Source organism: Bombina bombina, chromosome 1 (assembly GCF_027579735.1).
Source record: "Bombina bombina isolate aBomBom1 chromosome 1, aBomBom1.pri, whole genome shotgun sequence".
NCBI classification, from domain to species: Eukaryota; Metazoa; Chordata; class Amphibia; order Anura; family Bombinatoridae; genus Bombina; species Bombina bombina.
In genome coordinates, this window is record NC_069499.1 from 103,795,413 (window position 1) to 103,821,598 (window position 26,186).

Below are 26,186 nucleotides of genomic sequence, written 5' to 3' on the forward strand. Positions count from 1 at the left end.
GATATCACAATTAATATCCTTAAATGCCAATGTTCGACTCTCTCTGACTTGGTGGTTAGATCGCCATCGTATAGTTCAAACTTGGACTGTGATCACAAAAGATGCAAGTCTTTCAGGTTGGGGAGCTGTCTGGGGATTTCTGACAGCACGAGGGGTTTGGAAATCTCAAGAGCCGAGGTTAAAAATCATTATTTTAGAACATGCTATTTTCAGGGCTCTTAAGGTTTGGCCTCTGTTGAAGAGAGAACCATTCATTTGTTTTCAGACTGACAATATCACAACTGTGGCATATGTCAATCATAATGGTGGGACTTACAGTCCCCTAGCTATGGAAGAAGTATCTCGAATACTTTCTTTGGCGGAATTCAGCTCCTGTCTAATTTCTGCTGTACGTATCCCAAGTGTAGACAATTGAGAAGCGGATTATCTCAGCCATCAGACTTTACATCCGGGGGAGTGGTCGCTCTATCCAGATGTGTTTTCTCAGATTGTTCAAATGTGGGGGTTTCCAGAAATAGATCTGATGGCTTCCCATCTAAACAAGAAACTTCCCAGGTACCTGTCCAGGTCCAGGGATCCTCAGGCGGAGGCAGTGGATGCTTTAGCAGTTCCTTGGTGTTACCAACCTGCTTATTGCTTATATCTTCCCGCCTCTTGTTCTTCTTCCAAGAGTGATTTCCAAGGTCATAAAGGAACAATCGTTTGTGTTTCTGGTAGCTCCAGCATTCCCTCACAGGTTTTGGTATGCGGATCTTGTCCGGATGTCCATTTGCCAACCTTGGCCACTTCCTTTAAGACCAGATCTTCTGTCTCAAGGTCCGTTTTTCCATCAGGATCTCAAATCATTAAATTTGAAGGTATGGAAATTGAATGCCTAGTTCATAGTCATAGAGGTTTCTCTGACTCAGTGATTAATACTATGTTACAGGCTCGTAAATCTGTTTCTAGGAAGATTTATTATCGAGTTTGGAAGACTTATATTTCATGGTGTTCTTCTCATAAATTCTCCTGGCATTCTTTTAGAATTCCTAGAATTTTACAGTTTCTTCAGGATGGTTTGGATAAAGGTTTGTCTGCAAGTTCCTTGAAGGGACAAATCTCTGCTCTTTCTGTTTTATTTCACAGAAAGATTGCCAAGCTTTCTGATATTCACTGTTTTGTACAGGCTTTGGTCCGTATCAAGCCTGTCATTAAATCAATCTCTCCTCCTTGGATTCTTAATTTGGTTTTGAAGGCTTTACAGGCTCCTCCTTTTGAGCCTATGCATTCTTTGGATATTAAACTACTTTCTTGGAAAGTGTTGTTCCTTTTGGCCATCTCTTCTGCTAGAAGAGTTTCTGAATTATCTGCTCTTTCTTGTGAATCTCCTTTTCTGATTTTCCATCACGATAAGGCAGTTTTGCGGATTTCATTTAAATTTCTACCTAAGGTTGTGAATTCTAACAACATTAATAGAGAAATTGTTGTTCCCTCTTTGTGTCTTAATCCTAAGAATTCTTTGGAGAGTTCCTTACATTCTTTGGATGTTGTAAGTGCTTTGAAATATTATATTGAAGCTACTAAAGATTTCAGGAAGACTTCTAGTCTATTTGTTGTCCTTTCTGGTTCTAGGAATGGTGAGAAAGCTTCTGCCATTTCCTTGGCATCTTGATTAAAGCTTTTGATTCATCAGGCTTATTTGGAGTCGGGTCATGCCCCGCCTCAGAGAATTACAGCTCATTCTACTAGATCAGTCTCCACTTTGTGGGCTTTTAAGAATGAAGCTTCAGTTGATCAGATTTGCAAAGCAGCAACTTGGTCTTCTTTGCATACATTTACTAAATTCTACCATTTTGATGTATTCGCTTCTTCGGAAGAAGTTTTTGGTAGAAAAGTTCTTCAGGCAGCTGTTTTAGTTTGATTCCTCTGCTTATGTTTAAGTTTTTTTCTTTTCAACTGTGAGAAAAAAACTTTTTTTGGTTGTGGATTAATTTTTTCAGCGGAAAATGGCTGTTATTATTCTTATCCCTCCCTCTCTAGTGACTCTTCTGTGGAGTTCCACATCTTGGGTATTACTATCCCATATGTCTCTAGCTCATGGACTCTTGCCAATATGAAAGAAATTAATTTATCAGGTAAGTTCTTACATAAATTATTTTTTACTTTTATAGGGAGTGTATGTGTGACAAACACAATTATTACACAAAAGCAATCGGCGCTAAATGTCCTTTTAAGCATTTTTAAATAAATTACTTTTACATATATCTTAACATAAAAAACAATTAGCCAAATCTATAGCTAAAACGTTTGCACCAATCTTTATGAATTTGGCATGCAGATAGATTGTATTGTCTATTAGGTGCTTATTTTGTTTGATTGCAGCAACATGCAAGTCTAATATATAAGTTAAGACATGCTCAGTAACAGCATTTGGCAGCAGAACACTGGGAATTATAGTCCTAGAAGTCTGTACCTGCAGCTATCTGTAGAAGACTATGGGGCCGATTTAACAATGTGCGGGCGGACATGATCCGCTATTGTGGATCATGTACGCCCCACATAGATAAATGCCGACAGCATGCTTGTGCAATTCTGCCCCCTGCGGATTTGCGGCCAATCGGCCGCTAGCAGGGGTGTCAATCATCCCGATCGTATCCGATCTGCATGATGGCTATCTGCGACCTCAGAGGTGGCTGATGAGTTAAAGGGACAGTCAAGTCCAAAAAAAATTTCATTTTTCAAATAGGACATGTAATTTTAAACAACTTTCCAATTTACTTTTATAAACAATTTTGCTTTGTTCTCTTGGTATTCTAGTTGAAAGCAAACCTAGGAAGGCTCATATGATAATTTCTAAGCCCTTGAAGGCCGCCTCTATTTTATTTACTTTTCACAGCAGGGGAGAGCAAGCTCATGTAGGCCATATAGATAGCATTGTGATCATGCTCGTGGCTAGTGGCAGACACTGCACTAATTGGCTAAAATGCAAGTCAATAGATAATAACTAAAAGTCATGTGATTAGGGGCGGTCAGAAGATGCTTAGATACAAGTTAGTCACAGAAGTAAAAAGTGTATTAATATAACTGTGTTGGTTTTGCAAAACTGGGGAATGGTTAATAAAGGGATTATCTATCTTTTTAAACAACAAAAATTCTGGTGTTGACTGTCCCTTTCAGGAGCAGCGGTCTTAATAATTCGGCCCCTACATACACACATACAAAAGCCCAGTATAACACATTAGTCATATTACGCCTACTACTACAATATACACATACACAACACAAATCAATGGCAAAATAAAACTTACATGACAGAGTTTAAGTTCCCACTTAAATATAAAAAAGCATGGAAATTCCAAAATTAAAGTGAATGTAAATTTGAATAAATGAGTGCCCGGTTTTTTAAAAATACTATTAAAAACAGGGGCACTTTTATTCATTAAAATTTACATTGAAGCATTTTTCTAAAATACTTAACTTTTTCTTTAGGAAAACTAGACTGGCAATCCTTGGCCCCCAGCTCCTGCTGTACTTAGCACCTCAATGACAAAACCGGCTTCCTTCAATCGTTGCGAGCACCCCAAGGCGTCAAGCTTGTGAAGCCACACGACGATTGGAGGAAGCCGGTTCCGTCATTGATATGCTAAGTACAGCAGGAGAAGCGGGTGGACGATCACCAGTCTGGTTTTCCTAAAGAACAAGGTAAGTATTTAAAAAAATGCTTCAATGTTAATTTTAATGAATGAAAGTGACCCTGTTTTTAATAGTATTTCTAAAAATCGGGCATTCATTCATTCAACTTTACATTTACTTTAAACTCTCCTCGTATAATAATACAATGTATTATTTGGTTGGGGAGTTTAGACATTGAACACACTATAGCTATGTGTACATCATTCCAGTCTGCTGCAGAGCGGTTATGATACTCAGAAAAATGCAGCATAGAAGTATTAAAATCAGGTATTTTGCTTTTTTTTCAAATATATAAGCTATGTGCTGTCTACAAATGATAACAATTATACATTTAAACTATGTTAAATAAAGCTTGTGATTGACTGTGCTCTTTTAATTATCTTGACAATTAATAAATCTGTTTCTTTCAGAGCATTAAATATGTTTTCCACACTTCTCATTAGAAATAACTTGTCACAATTTCTGTGCTATAAAGTTTGCCATCATAGCTGTATTTACCATATTCTGGGTGTTTTTGTCTTAGATTGCTGTTTACAAAAGTGAAATTAGAGTCTTTATGTCGGGGTCCTGACGAAGCTCTACTGACGTGCAAACATATGCTGCAGATTTGGAAGTCCTGCTATAATCTAACCAATCCAAGGTAAGCCTGGAGCCACATTGAATGGGCGCATACTATTGTGATGTATTCTTGTTAAAAGTTGTATTATTTAATATTTATATATATAAAAATATTTGTTTGTTCTCAAACCATATTTGGCTATACTACTTGTTGGACTTCCCAGTTTCAAGGATGTAACCAAAAGTTTCTAATATATATAACATTTTTCAAAATTGATTTCCATTTCTGTGTTATGAAGGTTTAGGATACAAAAAACATAGAGTTTATAAATATGTAACGTATTTTGTACACATCTTTTTTTATCATATAATAAGATGCTTCTCCCACTCTTCAATAACCCTATTAGTACTGGTGCATAGATGTCCTCTTATCACTGTTCCTGTTTTTTTTTTTTATCTAGAAATTAGGAAAGAAATATCACCTACTGCAATTGTACAATTGTGGATTTATAATATGTGGCTTCTGGTTATACTCTTCTCTGTCTTGTACCCTCTGTAAGAGGTCTGGGATCTCTAGCACATGTAGATTCTTTATACAAAGGATTGCATGGTGGTAATGGATTTAATGGCAGACATTTTGGAGATAAATCTGTTTGCATCATTTTACATGAAACCCTTGTAGATGAGCGTCTTGTTGAAAATAAAGCAAACTTACCTAGACATGTCTGAGATTTTCTCTCTACAGTTAAAATGGGCTGTTATCTCCAGAGGTGCCAATCTTTTAGGTTGTGGCAGGGTTTTGATCAGCTCAAGGATAAGGCCTATTAAATGTTTTAGAGCTCAGAGCATTGTTTCTGACCCTAAAGACCCTCTCTTCTGTATGAATATCGTGTTTGTATTCTGTTGGAAAACATAAAGGTGGCTGCATATACAGATATTTTTTTCAGATTTAGTTCTTCTATCAGGATATAGTATTGACTTTTTCCTGAGGTCCCCAATTTTTTTTTCTCCTCAGAGCCCATTCATTTACCAAGACCTAAAAGTGCTTCCACTGATTGCTTGGTTATTGAATCTATATTTCAATGGGTAAATATTTCTCAGATAAGCTTTTACTTTTATTTGAAGGCCCATAAACGTGTAACAGCTAAGGCATTTTGCAAGGTTTTTGAGCCTAATATACTGTAGGTGTAAGACACAAATTTCCTTTATGGGTTAATATCTTTTTCACAGATTTTTGATATTTTCCAAATTTCTATGGAGATGGTGTTTTATATTACCTCTCTGAAATTGCAGGTTTGAGCTTTTTGTATTTCTTTTGCATTACTGTATGTGATTACATGTTTTCTTTAAAACTTTTTAGAATAGCATATATATTTATTTGTTTTTTTTTAGCTTTTGTTAAGACTTTACTGCTAATGACCTTGTCCATAGCTTGCCATAACATCCTTATCTGATTTTCAATCAGGCTAAGGTGGTTTTTAGAACATTTATGCAAAAGTTTGTTTCTTCTTGGAACTTTACTCATTCATGGTGTCTTCAATCATTCATTCTTTCCAGTTCATATAAACAAGCTTCTAGTTTGTTGATAGAGCTTTCAGATTTTTTTTGAAACTACTAAGAGAATCAGGAATCTGCTCCCCCCCCCCCCCCAATTCTGGTGATATAAATGGGCTAAAAAGTTTGTAGAGTGTATTCATCAAATTGAATTCGCTCTGTGATCCTGAAGGCTTATGAAAAAGTCATTATGAAGAAGACATTTTTATACTTGGGTAGTTGCAGCTTTATGGGGTTGCCATCATTAAGCCCCAATGTAACAGTTAACAGGCAGCCCGTTGTCTTCATTGCATTCTTTGCCTGTATTTTACCAGTTCAGTGTTTTTGGCATTTTTTTTATTTGTGCCTTTGCCTCTCAGAATCATTTTGGGGTCAACTAGCTTTCTCTTTCATTTCATCATATTGGTTCTCACTTGGTTATGCATGACTCCAACAGAAACAGAGTGGTATGTGCGGGGGGTGGGTACTTCTACCTACTCCAGTGGACAGATGACAACTCCCAACCAGCAATGATATGCTTCTACTAGGAATGAGAAGAAATTGACATAAAACAGTTATTTTTTCAGATTAATTGATGGGATGACCGCTGCTATTTCTTTTGGGCATACAAAACACCCTAAACCTTTCTGAGGATATATGCCAAATATATTCCATACTTTTAAGTGCCCGTAGTTGCTTTTTATAAAAATTTAAAGGGACATTATGGAGATGTTTCTTTTCTTTTTAATTTATTTACATTACTTATACATTATATATATATATATATATATATATATTTATATATATATATATTATAATTACATAAAATAATATAATATAATAAAATAATATAATATATATTTTATAATTACATAAAATAATTATTATTTAATTATAAAAAATATAAATGATTATGCACTACAGTCACAGCCAATAAAACCAAGCAATATTGAGGTAGCCTAGAGTCAGGATGACAGCAATTTTGTTCTGTTTTCCACCTATACAAAAAAAAAAAATAGAATAACTTTCTGCGAGTAACACTATCTGAAATTGAAATAGTAAAGTAATTTACACTGGCATAGTAGATTAACACAAAAAAAATAAGAACAATTTCCAGATTCACTGGTCGCATATAATAACATTATTTACACAAAAGACAGCACTACACAGCAAAGTATGTCATGGCAATCCTGTATGTGCAGTGAATAGTGGGGAAGATCTGCAAAGATTTCCGTAGTGGGCTTTTCCATGCACTCCCTTAGATTATGGAATAGGCCTGGTACTTCTTTTATTCCTTCTTCAAGGTTTCAAAAATCGTATCCTTTGCCAGCAGTTAGATTGGAGTTTTGGGAAAAGATCTCCAAAGTTGATGGGGCTATTTATACTCTTGCTAAACTTACTACTATTCCTATGGAAGATAGTACTTCTTTTAAAGACCCTTTAGATAGGAAACTTGAATCTTACCTAAGGAAAGCTTATTTATATTCTGGTCATATCCTCAGGCCTGCCATTTCTATGGCTGATGTTGCAGCTGCATCAACTTTTTGGTTGGAAAGTTTAGCGCAACAGGAAATGGATCTTGATTTGTCTAGCATTGTTCGCTTGCTTCAACATGCTAATCATTTTATTTGTGATGCTATTTTTGTTATAATCAAAATTGATGTTAAATCTATGTCTTTAGCTATTTTAGCTAGAAGAGCTTTGTGGCTTAAATATTGGAATGCTGACATGGTATCTAAGTCTAGATTACTATCTCTTTCTTTCCAAGGTAATAAGATATTTGGTTCTCAGTTGGATTCAATTATTTAAACTGTCACTGGGGGAAGGGAGTTTTTTGCCTCAGGATAAAAGACCTAAGGGTAAATCTAAAGCTTCTTACTGTTTTCGTTCCTTTCAACAAAATAAGGAACAGAAACTCAATCCTGCCCCAAAAGAATCTGGTTCCAATTGGAAACCTTCTTCAAGTTGGAGTAATCCAAACTGTTTAAGAAGCCAAAGCCAGCCCCCAAGTCTGCATGAAGGTGCGTCCCTCATTCCAGCTCAGCTGGTAGGAGGCAGATTAAGATTCTTCCAAAACATTTGGGCAGATTCTGTCCAAAATCTAAGGATTCAGAGTATTGTCTCTCAAGGGTACCGAATAGGATTCAGAGTAAGACCTCCTGTGAGAAGGTTTTTTCTCTCACGCATCAAGCTTTTCTGAAGACTCAAGCTTTTCTGAAGTGTGTTTCAGACCTGGAGCTTTCAGGGGTAATCATACCAGTTCCGTTTCAGGAACAGGGTCTGGGGTTTTATTCAAATCTATTCATTGTCCCAAAGAAAGAAAATTCATTCAGACCAGTTCTGGATCTGAAAATTTTGAATCGTTATGTAAGAGTGCCAACTTTCAAAATGGTGACTATAAGGACTGTTCTGCCTTTTGTTCAGCAAGGGCATTATATGTCCACAATAGACTTACAGGGTGCATATCTTCATATTCTGATTCATCCAGACCATTATCAGTTTCTGAGATTCTCTTTTCTAGACGAGCATTACCAATTTGTTGATCTTCCGTTTGGCCTAGCGACAGCTCCAAGAATCTTTTCGAAGGTTCTCGGTGCCCTACTCTCTGTAATTAGAGAACGGAGTAATGCAGTATTTCCTTATTTGGACGATATCTTGGTACTAGCTCAGTCTTTACATTCTGCAGAATCTCACACAAATCAACTAGTGTTGTTTCTTCAAAGACATGGTTGGAGGATCAATTTACCAAATGGTTCTTTGATTCCTCAGACAAGGGTCACCTTTTTAGGTTTCCAGATAGATTCAGTGTCCATGACTCTATCTCTAACAGACAAGTGACGATTAAAATTGGTTTCAGCTTGTCGAACCTTCAGTCTCAGTCATTCCCTTCAGTGGCTATGTGCATGGAAGTTTTAGGTCTCATGACTGCAGCATTGGACGTGATCCCCTTTGCTCGTTTTCATATGAGACCTCTCCAGCTTTGTATGCTGAACCAATGGTGCAGGGATTATACAAGATATCACAATTAATATCCTTAAATACCAATGTTCGACTCTCTCTGACTTGGTGGTTAGATCACCATCGTATAGTTCAAGGGGCCCCTTTTGTTCGTTCAACCTGGACTGTGATCACAACAGATGCAAGTCTTTCAGGTTGGGGAGCTGTCTGGGGATCTCCGACAGCACAAGGGGTTTGGAAACCTCAAGAGGCGAGGTTACCAATCAATATTTTAGAACTCCGTGCTATCTTCAGGGCTCTTCAGGTGTGGCCTCTTTTGAAGAGAGAACCGTTCATTTGTTTTCAGACAGACAATATCACAACTGTGGCATATGTCAATCATCAGGGTGGGACTCGCAGTCCCCAAGCCATGAAAGAAGTATCTCGGATACTTGCTTGGGCGGAATCCAGCTCCTGTCAAATTTCTGCCGTTCATATCCCAAGTATAGACAATTGGGAAGCGGATTATCACAGCCGTCAGACTTTACATCCGGGGGAGTGGTCGCTCCATCCAGATGTGTTTTCTCAGATTGTTTAGATGTGGGGTCTTCCAGAAATAGATCTGATGGCTTCTTATCTAAACAATAAACTTCCCAGGTACCTGTCCAGGCCCAGGGACCCTCAGACGGAAGCGGTGGATGCGTTATCAGTTCCTTGGTGTTACCAACCTGCTTATATTTTCACGTCTCTAGTTCTTCTTCCAAAAGTGATCTCCAAAATCATCATGGAACAATCGTTTGTGTTGCTGGTAGCTCCAGCATGGCCTCACAGGTTTTGGTATGCGGATCTTGTCCGGATGTCCAGTTGCCAACCTTAGCCACTTCCATTAAGGCCAGACCTTCTGTCTCAAGGTCCGTTTTTTCCATCAGGATCTCAAATCATTAAATTTGAGGGTATGGAAATTGAACGCCTAGTGCTTAGTCATAGAGGTTTCTCTGACTAATACTATGTTACAGGCTCGTAAATCTGTTTCTAGGAAGATTTATTATCAAGTTTGGAAGACTTATATTTCATGGTGTTCTTCTCATAAATTCTCCTGGCATTCTTTTAGAATTCCTAGAATTTTAAAGTTTCTTCAGGATGGTTTGGATTAGGGTTTATCTCCAAGTTCCTTAAAGGGACAAATCTCTTCTTTTTCTGTTTTATTTCACAGAAAGATTGCTAAGCTTCCTGATATTCACTGTTTTGTACAGGCTTTGGTCCATATTAAGCCTGTCATTAAATCAATCTCTCCTCCTTGGAGTCTTAATTTGGTTTTGAAGGCTTTAAAGGCTCCTTCTTTTGAGCCTATGCATTCTTTAGACCTTAAACTACTTTCTTGGAAAGTGTTGTTCCTTTTGGCCATCTCTTCTGCTAGAAGAGTTTCTGAATTATCTGCTCTTTCTTGTGAATCTCCTTTTCTGATTTTCCATCCGGATAAGACATTTTTTGCGGACTTCATTTAAATTCTTACCTAAGGTTGTGAATTCTAACAACATTAATAGAGAAATTGTTGTCCCTTCTTTGTGTCCTAATCCTAAGAATTCTTTGGAGACATCCTTGCATTCTTTGGATGTGGTAAGAGCTTTGAAATATTATGTTGAAGCTACTAAAGATTTCAGGAAGTCTTCTAGTCTATTTGTTATCTTTTCTGGTTCTAGGAAAGGTCAGACGGCTTCTGCCATTTCCTTGGCATCTTGGTTAAAGCTTTTGATTCATCAGGCTTATTTGGAGTCGGGTCAGGCCCCGCCTCAGAGAATTACAGCTCATTCTACTTGATCAGTCTCCACTTCGTGGGCTTTTAAGAATGAAGCTTCAGTTGATCAGATTTGCAAAGCAGCAACTTGGTCTTCTTTGCATTTACTGAATTCTACTGTTTTAATGTATTTGCTTCCTCTGAAGCAGTTTTTAGTAGAAAAGTTCTTCAGGCAGCAGTTTCAGTTTGATTCCTCTGCTTATGTTTTAAGTTTTTTTTCTTTCATTTATGAGAAAAACTTATTTTTCTGGTTGTGGATTTAATTTTCTCAGCGGAAAATGGCTGTTATTATTCTTATCCCTCCCTCTCTAGTGACTCTTGTGTGGAGTTCCACATCTTGGGTATTTCTATCCCATACGTCACTAGCTCATGGACTCTTGCCAATTACATGAAAGAAAACATAATTTAAGTAATTTACCTGATAAATTAATTTCTTTCATATTAGCAAGAGTCCATGAGGCCCACCCTTTTTATGGTGGTTATGATTTTTTTGTATAAAGCACAATTAATTCAATTAATTAAAAAAAAATCCTTTGTTGATGCTTTACTCCTTTCTTTTTCACCCCACCACTTGGCTATTTGTTAAACTGAATTGTAGGTGTGGTGAGGGGTGTATTTATAGGCATTTTGAGGTTTGGGAAACTTTGCCCCTCCTGGTAGGATTGTATATCCCACACGTCACTAGCTCATGGACTCTTGCCAATATGAAAGAAATGAATTTATCAGGTAAGTTCTTACATAAATTGTTTTTTACGTGTCCCCTGTTTAAGTACAAAATAACTCCTCCTCACAATATTTCCTCTCTCCCTTTTCTTACACTGTTTCAGCTTTTCCACCCCACAATATTTTCTCCTATTGCACAAAATATTTAATCTCTCCCCTTCCTCAAAGTTCTATTTCTCTCTCTCCCTCTTTACAATATTTTGCCCATACAGCAGCGCATGTTGATCACAGTGCAATGTGCTGTTCATTTGCTGTTGTGCTGTGACATCAAATCCAGAAGGAAGCAAGAAATCAATGCTGTTAGAAATGGCAGTATACGTGTCTGGGTGCTCTGCCTTAGCTTGCCTCTGATGCCATGTTTTATTCTGTGCTTTGTTTCTGATAAGTAGAGGCAGTTTTAAGAGACTTGTAGACTGTGCTAGCTCTGCAGTATTCTTGCAAATGACAAATTGTTCTGAGCCAGTAGTAACATTGCAGTTTAGTAGATTTAAAACTTTAAAGTCACATTCTGGTAAATAAAGCTTCAATAGTTTTTTTTGTTTTTTGTATATGTGTACTGAGAATTATATAATGCAAAAAGCACGGTGACAGCATACTTATGTGCTTCACGCAGTGCACTGCTTCATGCTAGGATGTTTGTTGGGTCATTGTTTAATAAGGACATTCTGCAGAGTGTGATTAATTTGTTTTACAGGAAGTAAATGCTCTTTTTACTTTGACAAATATTGTACATCTGACTTTGACTTGCAAATCCTTTATTACATGTAATAATCTGTCTGAATTATTAGCCCGGTATCTCTTACCTTCTTTTTATTTAGTCCTAACATAAAAAAAAAGTCTGGAAATTAAAAGGAACTGTAAACCAGAATTATAGTTAAGAAATCATTAATTAAATCATACTACATATACAGTTCTGGAAAAATACTATCTTAATTCACACAAATGAAGGTCTTTCACCAGCGTTAATAGGAATAAAGAATTTAGCATGTTTCAGAAAACTGTTGATTACAGATTGCTAATTAAGAAAAAAAAAATCTTCTAAATTAAAAAGGAAATAATACATACATTTAAAATCAACTATTTAACAGCATGTTGTGTTGTAAAGCTTGAAATTAATTATTAGGAGACTGATGTTATAATTAATATTATTTTTAATTGAGCAACCCAAATATTTTTTAGTGGCGTCTAGAGCTGTAAAAAAAAATAAAACACTAACGGCTAGATTTAGAGTTTTGCGGCCAAAGGGGTGTGTTAGCTATGCGTGTTTTTTCCCCCCGCAACTTTTAAATAACGCTGGTATTTAGAGTTCTCTGAAGGGCTGCGTTAGGCTCCAAAAAGGGAGCGTAGAGCATAATTTACCGCCACTTCAACTCTAAATACCAGCGTTGCTTACGGTAGCGGCCAGCTTGAAAAACGTGCTTGTGCACGATTTCCCCATAGGAAACAATGGGGCAGTTTGAGCTGCAAAAAAAAACTAACACCTGCAAAAAAGCAGCGTTAAGCTCCTAACGCAGCCCCATTGTTTCCTATGGGGAAACACTTCCTAGGTCTGCACCTAACACCCTAACATGAACCCCGAGTCTAAACACCCCTAACCTTACACTTATTAACCCCTAATCTGCCGCCCCCGCTATCGCTGACACCTGCATTATACAATTAACCCCTAATCTGCCGCTCCGGACACCCTCGCAACCTACATTTATCCCTATGAACCCCTAATCTGCTGTCCCCAACGTCGCCGACACCTACATTATAATTATTAACCCCTAATCTGCCCCCCAACGTCGCCGCTACCTTACCTACACTTATTAACCCCTAATCTGCCGACCGGACCTCACCGCCACTATAATAAATGTATTAACCCCTAAACCGCCGCACTCCCGCTTCAAAAACCCTATAATAAATAGTGTTAACCCCTAATCTGCCCTCCCTAACATCTTTGACACCTAACTTCAAGTATTAACCCCTAATCTGCCGACCGGACCTCGCCGCTACTCTAATAAATGTATTAACCCCAAAAGCTAAGTCTAACCCTAACACTAACACCACCCTAAGTTAAATATAATTTTTATCGAACGAAATAAATTAAATCTTATTAAATAAATTATTCCTATTTAAAGCTAAATACTTCCCTGTAAAATAAATCCTAATATAGCTACAATATAACAAATAATTATATTGTAGCTATTTTAGGATTTATATTTATTTTACAGGCAACTTTGTATTTATTTTAACTAGGTACAATAGCTATTAAATAGTTATTTACTATTTAATAGCTACCTAGTTAAAATAATAACAAAATTGCCTGTAAAATAAATCCTTACAATTAAACCTAACACTACACTATCAATAAATAAATTAACTAAACTACCTACAATTAAATCAACTAAACTAAATTACAAAAAAATAAAAAAAGATTACAAGAATTTTAAACTAATTACACCTACTCTAAGCCCCCTAAAAAAATAACAAAGCCCCCCAAAATAAAAAAAATGCCCTACCCTATTCTAAAATAAAAAGTTAACAGCTCTATTACCTTACCAGCCCTTAAAAGGGCTTTTTGCGGGGCATGCCCCAAAGAAATCAGCTCTTTTGCCTGTAAAAAAAAATATACAATACCCCCCCAACATTACAACCCACCACCCACATACCCCTAATCTAACCCAATCTCCCTACCTTGTATTCACCCAGCCGGGTATCACCGATCCGTCCAGAAGAGGTCCTCCAGAGGGTCCGAAGTCTTCATCCTATCTGGCCAGAAGAGGTCCTCCAGAGGCTCGGAAGTCTTCATCCAGGCGGCATCTTCTATCTTCTTCCATCCGGAGCGGAGCGGGTCCATCTTGAAGCAGCCGGCGCGAATCCATCCTCTTCTAACGACGTCCTAAGTCCGAAGGAAAGTTCCTTTAAATGACGTCATCCAAGATGGCGTCCCTCGAATTCCGATTGGCTGATAGGATTCTATCAGCCAATCGGAATTAAGGTCGGAAAAATCTGATTGGCTGATTGGATCAGCCAATCCGATTGAACTTGAATCTGATTGGCTGATTCAATCAGCCAATCAGATTTTTCCTACCTTAATTCCGATTGGCTGATAGAATCCTATCAGCCAATCGGAATTCGAGAGACGCCATCTTGGATGACGTCATTGAAAGGAACCTTCATTCGGACTTAGGACGTCGTTAGAAGAGGATGGATCCGCGCCGGCTGCTTCAAGATGGACCCGCTCCGGATGGAAGAAGATAGAAGATGCCGCCTGGATGAAGATTTCCGAGCCTCTGGAGGACCTCTTCTGGCCGGATAGGATGAAGACTTCGGACCCTCTGGAGGACCTCTTCTGGACGGATCGGTTATACCCGCCTGGGTGAATACAAGGTAGGGAGATCTTCAGGGACTTAGTGTTAGGTTTTTTAAGGGGGGTTTGGGTGGCTTAGATTAGGGGTACGTGGGTGGTGGGTTGCAATTTTGGGGGGGGGGTATTGTATGTTTTTTTTTTTACAGGCAAAAGAGCTGATTTCTTTGGGGCATGCCCCGCAAAAAGCCCTTTTAAGGGCTGGTAAGGTAATAGAGCTGTTAACTTTTTATTTTAGAATAGGGTAGGGCATTTTTTTATTTTGGGGGGCTTTGTTATTTTTTTAGGGGGCTTAGAGTAGGTGTAATTAGTTTAAAATTCTTGTAATCTTTTTTTATTTTTTGTAATTTAGTGTTTGTTTTTTTGTAATTAAGTTTAGTTGATTTAATTGTAGGTAATTGTAGGTAGTTTAGTTAATTTATTTATTGATAGTGTAGTGTTAGATTTAATTGTAACTTTGGTTAGGATTTATTTTACAAGTAATTTTGTTATTATTTTAACTAGGTAGCTATTAAATAGTAAATAACTATTTAATAGCTATTGTACCTAGTTAAAATAAATACAAAGTTGCCTGTAAAATAAATATAAATCCTAAAATAGCTACAATATAATTATTCGTTATATTGTGGCTATATTAGGATTTATTTTACAGGGAAGTATTTAGCTTTAAATAGGAATAATTTATTTAATAAGATTTAATTTATTTCGTTCGATAAAAATTATATTTAACTTATGGGGGTGTTAGGGTTAGACTTAGCTTTAGGGGTTAATACATTTATTAGAGTAGCGGCGAGGTCCGGTCGGCAGATTAGGGGTTAATACTTGAAGTTAGGTGTCAAAGATGTTAGGGAGGGCAGATTAGGGGTTAATACTATTTATTATAGGGTGTTTGAGGTGGGAATGCGGCGGTTTAGGGGTTAATACATTTATTATAGTGGCGGCGAGGTACGGTCGGCAGATTAGGGGTTAATAAGTGTAGGTAAGGTAGCGGCGATGTTGGGGGGTCAGATTAGGGGTTAATAAATATTATGTAGGTGTCGGCGATGTTAGGGGCAGCAGATTAGGGGTACATAGGGATAATGTATGTGGCGGCGGTGTGCGGTTGGCAGATTAGGGGTTAAAAAAATGTATTCGAGTGGCGGCGATGTGGGAGGGCCGCCACTCTAATAAAGTTAGTGTACGTAAGAGCACAGTAGTTAAGAGCTTTATAATCCGGCGTTAGCCCATAAAGCTCTTAACTCCTGACTTTTTTCTGTGGCTGTAGTTTTGTCGTTAGAGTTCTAACGCTCACTTCAGCCAAGACTCTAAATACCGGCGTTAGGAAGATCCCATTGAAAAGATAGGATACGCAATTGGCGTAAGGGGATCTGCGGTATGGAAAAGTCGCGGCTTGGATGTGAGCGTTAGACCCTTTCCTGACTAACTCTAAATACCAGTGGGCGGTAAAAAGCAGCGTTGGGACCCCTTAACGCTGCTTTTGACGGCTAACGCAGAACTCTAAATCTAGGCGAATAGTGACTGTGAATCTTTTAAAAAGGTAAGGATTTATGATGTATCACAATGATCTGTATTGTAATTTCTGTTACGTTGAGATGACAAGTAAGGAGCTCAGGATAAATCTGGGTGAATGTCTCTGGGCAGAACACCTGTGACCATAACCTTGGGTCCCAGCAACTAGAAAACGGAGTCTAAAAACAAGTAGCCCAAATCTGCCAAGGCTGTCACTCTGTATAGATGTAGAAAGTTCAAACAAATTATTTTAACCCAAACTAATGACTTTTGTTAACATAACCAACCTTCAATATGTGTGCCCAGGTAAGCCTATTAATAGGATCTTCTGCGTCCTGTATGGATTCAGTAAGGTAACTGCTTACCTGAAACACCTCAATTCTTTTTAAAGATTAATTACAGGGTAAACGTGCTATTCCAGCAGTTGTAAATAGTGGTAGATGTTCAATCAATCTGTTCCTACCCAAGTGGTGGTGTATGAAGATCTGACCAGATACCTATATGCACATTCTTACTCCTGGCCGTCTCCATATTTTAGTGTTGGTCCTTGCTTTGCTAAATGTGAAATAAATCCATCATGAAGAGGTGTTTATAGAAGAAAAAAGGGAGAAAATCACTAAGACTATCTACCTACTCTAAAGAGTTATTTCCTTTAGTACCTAATATGATATCACATTAAGTATGAAAAAAAACTTTAACAAAACAGGACATTAAATTCAAAAAGGCGTGTCTACTCTGTCTATGATCATATAAGATGTTCTGGCTTAGGTAATATTCTGAATAACCTCATATACATTCATGAATTCCTCTACTGTAGTTGTTCTCACCACTTCCGTAGAAGGTTTGTTCCATGAATCAACCTTCTTTTCTCTTGTTAAGTGTATCCAGTCCACGGATCATCCATTACTTGTGGGATATTCTCCTTCCCAACAGGAAGTTGCAAGAGGATCACCCACAGCAGAGCTGCTATATAGCTCCTCCCCTCACTGTCATATCCAATCATTCTCTTGCAACTCTCAACAAAGATGGACGTAGTAAGAGGAGAGTGGTATATTATAGTTAGTTTTTTAACTTCAATCAAAAGTTTGTTATTTTTAAATGGTCCCGGAGTGTACTGTTTCATCTCAGGCAGCATTAGAAGAAGAATCTGCCTGTGATTTCTATGATCTTAGCAGAAGTAACTAAGATCTACTGCCGTTCTCACATATTCTGAGGAGTGAGGTAACTTCAGAGGGGGAATGGCGTGCAGGTTTTCCTGCAATAAGGTATGTGCAGTTAACATATTTCTAGGGATGGAATTTGCTAGAAAAATGCTGCTGATACCGGATTAAAGTAAGTTAAGCCTTAAATGTAGTGATAGCGACTGGTATCAGGCTTATTAACAGAGATACATATTCTTATAAAAGTGTAATATAAAACGTTTGCTGGCATGTTAATCGTTTTTATATATGTTTGGTGACAAAACTTATTGGGGCCTAGTTTTTTTCCACATGGCTGGCTTGATTTTTGCCTAGAAACAGTTTCCTGAGGCTTTCCACTGTTGTAATATGTGTGGGAGGGGCCTATTTCTGTGCAGCTAGATTTACAGACTGAGACACTCTGCTTCCTTCTGCATGATACAGGACATCTCTGAAGGGCTCAAAAGGCTTCAAAGTCGTGTTTGAGGAGGGTAACAACCACAGTAGACTGTAGCAGTTGTTGTGACTGTGTTTAAAAAAAGTTTTTGTCATTTATTATTCCATTTTTGGTATTAAGGGGTTAATCATCCATTTGCAAGTGGGTGCAATGCTCTGCTGACTTGTTACATACACTGTAAAAATTTCGTTAGTGTAACTGCCTTTTTTCACTGTTATTTCAAATTTTGTCAAAATTTGTTTCTCTTAAAGGCACAGTAACATTTTTTATATTGCTTGTTAACTTGCTTTAAAGTGTTTTCCAAGCTTGCTAGTCTCATTGCTAGTCTGTACAAACATGTCTAAAACAGAGAATACTTGTTCATTATGTTTAAAAGCCATGGTGGAGCCCCATAAGAGAATGTGTACTAAATGTATTGATTTCACCTTAAACAGTAAAGATCAGTCTTTATCTATAAAAGAATTGTCACCAGAGGGGTCTGTTGAGGGGGAAGTTATGCCGACTAACTCTCCCCACGTGTCGGACCCTTCGCCTCGCGCTCAAGGGATGCACGCTAATATGGCGCCAAGTACATCAGGGACGCCCATAGCGATTACTTTGCAGGACATGGCTGCAATCATGAATAATACCCTGTCAGAGGTATTATCCAGATTGCCTGAATTGAGAGGCAAGCGCGATAGCTCTGGGGTTAGACGAGATACAGAGCGCGTAGATGCTGTAAGAGCCATGTCTGATACTGCGTCACAATATGCAGAACCTGAGGACGGAGAGCTTCAGTCTGTGGGTGACGTCTCTGAATCGGGGAGACCTGATTCAGAGATTTCTAATTTTAAATTTAAGCTTGAGAACCTCCGTGTATTGCTTGGGCAGGTATTAGCTGCTCTGAATGACTGTGACACAATTGCAGTGCCAGAGAAATTGTGTAGGCTGGATAAATACTATGCAGTGCCGGTGAGTACTGATGTTTTTCCAATACCTAAAAGGCTTACAGAAATTATTAGTAAGGAGTGGGATAGGTCCGGTGTGCCCTTTTCCACACCTCCTATTTTAGAAAAATGTTTCCAATAGATGCCACTACACGGGACTTATGGCAGACAGCCCCTAAGGTGGAGGGAGCAGTTTCTACTTTAGCAAAGCGTACCACTATCCCGATTGAGGACAGTTGTGCTTTTTCAGATCCAATGCATAAAAAATTAGAGGGTTACCTTAAGAAAATGTTTATTCAACAAGGTTTTATTTTACAGCCCCTTGCATGCATTGCGCCTGTCACTGCTGCGGCGGCATTCTGGTTGGGGCCCTGGAAGAGGCCATCCATACAGCTCCATTGACTGAAATTGTTGACAAGCTTAGAACTCTTAAGCTAGCTAACTCATTTGTTTCTGATGCCATTGTTCATTTGACTAAACTAACGGCTAAGAATTCCGGATTCGCCATCCAGGCGCGTAGGGCGCTATGGCTCAAATCCTGGTCAGCTGATGTGACTTCAAAGTCTAAATTACTCAACATTCCTTTCAAGGGGCAGACCTTATTCGGGCCTGGTTTGAAAGAAATTATTGCTGACATTACTGGAGGTAAGGGTCATACCCTTCCTCAGGACAGGGCCAAATCAAAGGCCAAACAGTCTAATTTTCGTGCCTTTCGAAATTTCAAGGCAGGTGCAGCATCAACTTCCTCTGCCTCAAAACAAGAGGGAACTTTTGCTCAATCCAAGCAGGCCTGGAAACCTAACCAGTCCTGGAACAAGGGCAAGCAGGCCAGAAAGCCTGCTGCTGCCTCTAAGACAGCATGAAGGAGCAGCCCCCTATCCGACAACGGATCTAGTAGGGGGCAGACTCTCTCTCTTCGCCCAGGCGTGGGCAAACTCCTCCCAATAAATATTCGGGAGTTAAGAGCAATATTCAATTCTCTTCTAGCTTGGCCTCAGTTAGCAACACTGAGGTTCATCAGATTTCAGTCGGACAACATCACGACTGTGGCTTACATAAAAAAATCAAGGGGGAACCAGGAGTTCCCTAGCGATGTCAGAAGTCTCCAAGATAATTCGCTGGGCAGAGACTCACTCTTGCCACCTGTCAGCGATCTATATCCCAGGTGTAGAGAACTGGGAGGCGGATTTTCTAAGTCGTCAGACTTTTCATCCGGGGGAGTGGGAACTCCATCCGGAGGTGTTTGCTCAATTGGTTCTCCGTTGGGGCAAACCAGACTTGGATCTCATGGCGTCTCGCCAGAACGCCAAGCTTCCTTGTTACGGATCCAGGTCCAGGGACCCAGAAGCGGCACTGATAGATGCTCTAGCAGCGCCTTGGTTCTTCAACCTGGCTTATGTGTTTCCACCGTTTCCTCTGCTCCCTCGTCTGATTGCCAAGATCAAACAGGAGAGAGCATTGGTGATATTGATAGCGCCTGCGTGGCCACGCAGGACCTGGTATGCAGACCTAGAGGACATGTCATCCTTTCCACCATGGACTCTGCCTCTGAGACAAGACCTTCTAATACAAGGTCCTTTCAATCATCCGCATCTGCTTTCTCTGAGACTGACTGCATGGAGATTGAACGCTTGATCCTATCAAAGCGTGGCTTCTCCGAGTCAGTAATTGATACCTTAATACAGGCACGAAAGCCTGTCACCAGGAAAATTTACCACAAGATATGGCGTAAATATCTTCATTGGTGTGAATCCAAGAATTACTCATGGAGTAGGGTTAGGATTCCTAGGATATTGTCCTTCCTCCAAGAGGGTTTGGACAAAGGACTATCAGCTAGTTCTTTAAAGGGACAGATTTCTGCTCTTTCTATTCCTTTACACAAGCGTGTGGCAGAAGTTCCAGACGTTCAGGCATTTTGTCAGGCTTTAGTTAGAATTAAGCCTGTGTTTAAACCTGTTGCTCCTCCATGGAGCTTAAACTTGGTTCTTAAAGTTCTTCAAGGGGTTCCGTTTGAACCCCTTCATTCTATTGATATCAAACTTCTATCATGGAAAGTTCTTTTTCTGATGGCTATTTCCTCGGCTCGAAGAGTCTCGGAGTTATCTGCCTTACATTGTGATTCTCCTTATCTGATCTTTCATTCAGATAAAGTTGTTCTGCGTGCAAAACCTGGGTTTTTACCTAAGGTGGTTTCTAACAAGAATATCAATCAAGAGATTGTTGTTCCATCATTATGTCCTAATCCTTCTTCAAAGAAGGAACGTCTTTTGCATAATCTAGACGTAGTCCGTACCTTGAAGTTTTGCTTACAGGCTACTAAAGATTTTCGCCAAACATCTAACCTGTTTGTTGTTTACTCTGGACAGAGGAGAGGTCAGAAGGCCTCGGCAACCTCTCTTTCTTTTTTGCTTCTGAGTATAATCCGTTTAGCCTATGAGACTGCTGGACAGCAGCCTCCTGAAAGGATTACAGCTCATTCTACTAGAGCTGTGGCTTCCACCTGGGACTTTAAAAATGAGGCCTCTGTTGAACAGATTTGCAAGGCTGCAACTTGGTCTTCGCTTCATACTTTTTCCAAATTTTCCAAATTTGATACTTTTGCTTCTTCGGAGGCTGTTTTTGGGAGAAAGGTTCTACAGGCAGTGGTTCCTTCCGTTTAAGTTCCTGCCTTGTCCCTCCCATCATCCGTGTACTTTAGCTTTGGTATTGGTATCCCACAAGTAATGAATGATCCGTGGACTGGATACACTTAACAAGAGAAAACATAATTTATGCTTATCTGATAAATTTATTTCTCTTGTAGTGTATCCAGTCCACGGCCCACCCTGTCCTTTTAAGGCAGGTCTAAATTTTTAATTAAACTACAGTCACCACTGCACCCTATGGTTTCTGCTTTCTCGGCTTGTTTCGGTCGAATGACTGGATATGGCAGTGAGGGGAGGAGCTATGGGTGATCCTCTTGCAACTGCTGTGGGTGATCCTCTTGCAACTTCCTGTTGGGAAGGAGAATATCCCACAAGTAATGGATGATCCGTGGACTGGATACACTACAAGAGAAATAAATTTATCAGGTAAGCATAAATTATGTTTTTTAATAAAGAGATTCAGGACAATTACAGTTTGACTTGCTACCCTCAAACTTCAAGTCAAAAGTTTACTTGTTTTTATCGTACCATTACATAATAATATAATGTGTCAGAGTAAATGAGATTTAAAATCTGTATGTACATTCCAAAGAGACAGCACAGTGATAGGTTGTGTGTCTTATAGAACTGATTATATGAACTTACAATGCAATAAAAGACTAGCATCATATTATCTCATCCGTAGGGAGCTGGCTTTTTGTTAGATAAGGTACTTCTCATTAAGTATATGTTGTTTTATCTTGTATAACAGTGATTCTGGACGTGGTAGCAGTCTGCTAGACAGGGCCATCGCTGACCGGCGGCAACTGAACAGCATTACCCTGCCAGACTTCAGTGACCCAGAGACAGGTGAGGTTTGGCTTCCTGGGTAACACAATGGTTATATCTATTTAAACACTGTCTGTATGTTTGTGATATGTAAATAAACTGGATTGCTAGCAGCGGCAGATGTGAGCCAACCTTTAGCTAATAGAAGAGGCACAAACTCAAACACAAAATTCACATTCACTGTGCTCCCCAATCTATGTTTTAACAATAAAGGGACAACTATTTTTTTAACTATATTTTACAATTTTAGTTGTTGATTTTGCATATATATTTAGTGATCTGATAATACCTGTATATATATTATCTTTGTGTTTCCTGAACTCTGAGCCCCATTTTATTGCTACATACATATAAATGAGATATTGGTTTACTTGTCCACTGGCTAATTGTTCACAATTATAATGTTAAAATGTGTTTACTTTGTTTGTGTATGTCATAGGAAACAAACAACTGTTCCAATAAGCAGGTACAAGTGTGCTCTTAACTCTGCAGTGATAGTTCATACATTCATTAATGTGTTTTACAAGGATGGCTGATTTCCTGTTGCCTAAAATAATAATAAATACAAAAAGTTTTGGATGAAGGACACACTCAAAACTAAAGGGATACTGAACCCAATTTTTTTTTCTTTAATGATTTAGAGAGAGCATGCAATTTTAAGCACCTTTCTAATTTACTTCTATTATCAATTTTTCTTGGTTCTTGTGCTATCTTTATTTAAAAATCAGGAATGTAAAGACTAGGAGCCGGCCCATTTTGTGTTCAGAACCTGGGTTATGCTTGCTTATTGGTTTGCTATATGTAGCCACCAATAAGCAAGTGCTGAACCTAAAATGGTCTGGCTCCTAAGCTTCACATTCCTACTTTTTAAATAAAAATAGCAAGAGAACAAAGAAAAATTGACAATAGGAGTAAACTAAAAAGTTACTTAAAATTGCATGCTCTATCTGAATCATGAAATAAATAATTTGGGTTTAGTATTCCTTTAATCTTTAATGTATTAAAACACTGGAGTAATTCAAATGGGACTCACATGCCTTATGAATATGCATGTTCCCTAACCCTAGTGGAGGTTTTAGTTGGGAAGGGAATTAAGTCAGTTACTTAATTGAGGTGGTTCACATCATATCAACCACTTCTGTTCATATAGCTTGTGTGTATTGTTATTATTATTCAATATTGATGACTTATGACCAGGGTTTTAATTGAATTTTTCTTTAAGCGTTCCACTAAGTATTTCTAGATTTATTATAAATTCACTCTGTGTCTCTCAATTGTATGTGATTTTTAACCTATAAATCTATTTTTATCTTGTGTTGATTAGCAGCCTATTCCTATGGGGTCTCTCTTCATTGAGCTGATAATTTGGCAAATCTAGCTCTCTTTACAGTATATAAAACATAGTTAATTACCACAGATGTGCTGCGCACATATACCCTCATCAAATACTAGAAGCTGAAGAGTTTTACATGCTCTGATTCTTAAGCATTTCATTTAAATGTGGCAGAGCCTTGTTTATTTGGTGCATATTAATTTACACACAATATATTGTCATAAAACATCCTCTATTTTGTTATTATATGCCCAAGTTACATGCTAATAAGTAAAATGATTCTATATCCTGGCAGGGCAATGTTAATATAGTTCTTCTGAGCTTTTTTGTTGGAAATTCCTATTAGTTACTTGTTCCAGATTTTAGCACATCTTTTATGTTTGCAGTTTGTGATACAGATATGTCAGCAAGAAAGCGTGTCTCTTATTTTCTGTTAACGCAATTGTTTTTGCTGATTTATCCTGCAGATGCTTGTTTTGGATAGAAGCTTTTATATTTTTACTGGTTCCTAATTATCTTACTCCTTTATCATTTTTCTGCTTTATAGCTGATAACTTTTTTTTTTTTTTTAAACTCCTGCGCCAAAGAATGTTTTCTTTCATAAGGCAAGGAGAGTCCACAATTTCATTCCTTACTGTTGGGAAATACAACACCTGGCCACCAGGAGGAGGCAAAGACTCCCCAGCCAAAGGCTTAAATATACCTCCCACTTCCCCTATCCCCCAGTCATTCTTTGCCTTTCGTCACTATAGGAGGTGGCAGAGAAGTGTCAGAAGATTTGGATACTCCTGTAATGGGTATGTTCCCAAGAAAGGACTGAAGTTTTAAGTAATCATGTCAACCTCTCAGTGAGAGTATAGATGAAAGTAAGAGTCTGGAGATGCAGGGAAACCCATCCAGACTGTCGCTAACAGCTCCTGAGCAATCAGTGTTGACGAGTTTCACTGCTTGCTGTTACACACTCAAGGCCATGTCAGAAGCGCTGCTGCAAGACTGTCACACTTGAGAGGCTGTGTCTGTTCCACAGCATGGATGCTGGTGGGTAAGACCATTTTTATATATATACTTTAAAAGGCTATACAAGGTCACAGTGTGGCTGCTTTATACCTCGATAGGATCAAGGGTTAATATCTCCTTCAGGGAGATTATTTGAACAGCTTGCAGATTTTATATCTGCTTTATGTGAGAGGTTTTTTGGGCTCATAGACTGTGTGTTTTTTGGCTTGGAACAAACCAGTTTCACTTTCATTTTTGAAGTGTTGCGCAGCTCATAATAGCTCAGCGCCCTTTTCATAGCAGGGGAAGTCCTGTCTTACGCAGCAAGTGACCGGGTGCAGTCTCGTTCATTTCCTAAGATCCTGCTGCAGACATCATTCCTGAGGAGAGCGTTTTCACTGTTAGCTGTCTGGGTCTAGGAGGTGGTGAGTGCCCCAGCCATTAGGAGTATTAAGGTACCGTTTTTTAAATAAAAGCTTTTCTTTTTGTTTGTCCTTCTGTGGGTATATGCAAAGCTATGGAGGATTCTGATACTACATTACAGGGAGTGCAGAATTATTAGGCAAATGAGTATTTTGACCACATCATCCTCTTTATGCATGTTGTCTTACTCCAAGCTGTATAGGCTCGAAAGCCTACTACCAATTACGCATATTAGGTGATGTGCATCTCTGTAATGAGAAGGGGTGTGGTCTAATGACATCAACACCCTATATCAGGTGTGCATAATTATTAGGCAACTTCCTTTCCTTTGGCAAAATGGGTCAAAAGAAGGACTTGACAGGCTCAGAAAAGTCAAAAATAGTGAGATATCTTGCAGAGGGATGCAGCACTCTTAAAATTGCAAAGCTTCTGAAGCGTGATCATCGAACAATCAAGCGTTTCATTCAAAATAGTCAACAGGGTCGCAAGAAGCGTGTGGAAAAACCAAGGCACAAAATAACTGCCCATGAACTGAGAAAAGTCAAGCGTGCAGCTGCCAAGATGCCACTTGCCACCAGTTTGGCCATATTTCAGAGCTGCAACATCACTGGAGTGCCCAAAAGCACAAGGTGTGCAATACTCAGAGACATGGCCAAGGTAAGAAAGGCTGAAAGACGACCACCACTGAACAAGACACACAAGCTGAAACGTCAAGACTGGGCCAAGAAATATCTCAAGACTGATTTTTCTAAGGTTTTATGGACTGATGAAATGAGAGTGAGTCTTGATGGGCCAGATGGATGGGCCCGTGGCTGGATTGGTAAAGGGCAGAGAGCTCCAGTCCGACTCAGACGCCAGCAAGGTGGAGGTGGAGTACTGGTTTGGGCTGGTATCATCAAAGATGAGCTTGTGGGGCCTTTTCGGGTTGAGGATGGAGTCAAGCTCAACTCCCAGTCCTACTGCCAGTTTCTGGAAGACACCTTCTTCAAGCAGTGGTACAGGAAGAAGTCTGCATCCTTCAAGAAAAACATGATTTTCATGCAGGACAATGCTCCATCACACGCGTCCAAGTACTCCACAGCGTGGCTGGCAAGAAAGGGTATAAAAGAAGAAAATCTAATGACATGGCCTCCTTGTTCACCTGATCTGAACCCCATTGAGAACCTGTGGTCCATCATCAAATGTGAGATTTACAAGGAGGGAAAACAGTACACCTCTCTGAACAGTGTCTGGGAGGCTGTGGTTGCTGCTGCACGCAATGTTGATGGTGAACAGATCAAAACACTGACCGAATCCATGGATGGCATGCTTTTGAGTGTCCTTG

At 38.9% G+C, this 26,186-nt stretch overlaps 1 protein-coding gene across 2 annotated transcripts in view; it reads left to right on the forward strand.

Annotated features, from left to right (window-relative positions):
- TTC7B (tetratricopeptide repeat domain 7B) overlaps positions 1-26,186 on the forward strand; it is an 840,626-nt gene that overhangs the window by 633,509 nt on the left and 180,931 nt on the right. For both annotated transcript variants that reach the window (XM_053697563.1, XM_053697564.1), the window contains exons 16-17: positions 4,196-4,312; positions 22,034-22,131. In XM_053697563.1, coding sequence (XP_053553538.1) covers positions 4,196-4,312; positions 22,034-22,131 — 215 coding nt within the window. The remainder of the gene's footprint in view (positions 1-4,195; positions 4,313-22,033; positions 22,132-26,186) is intronic.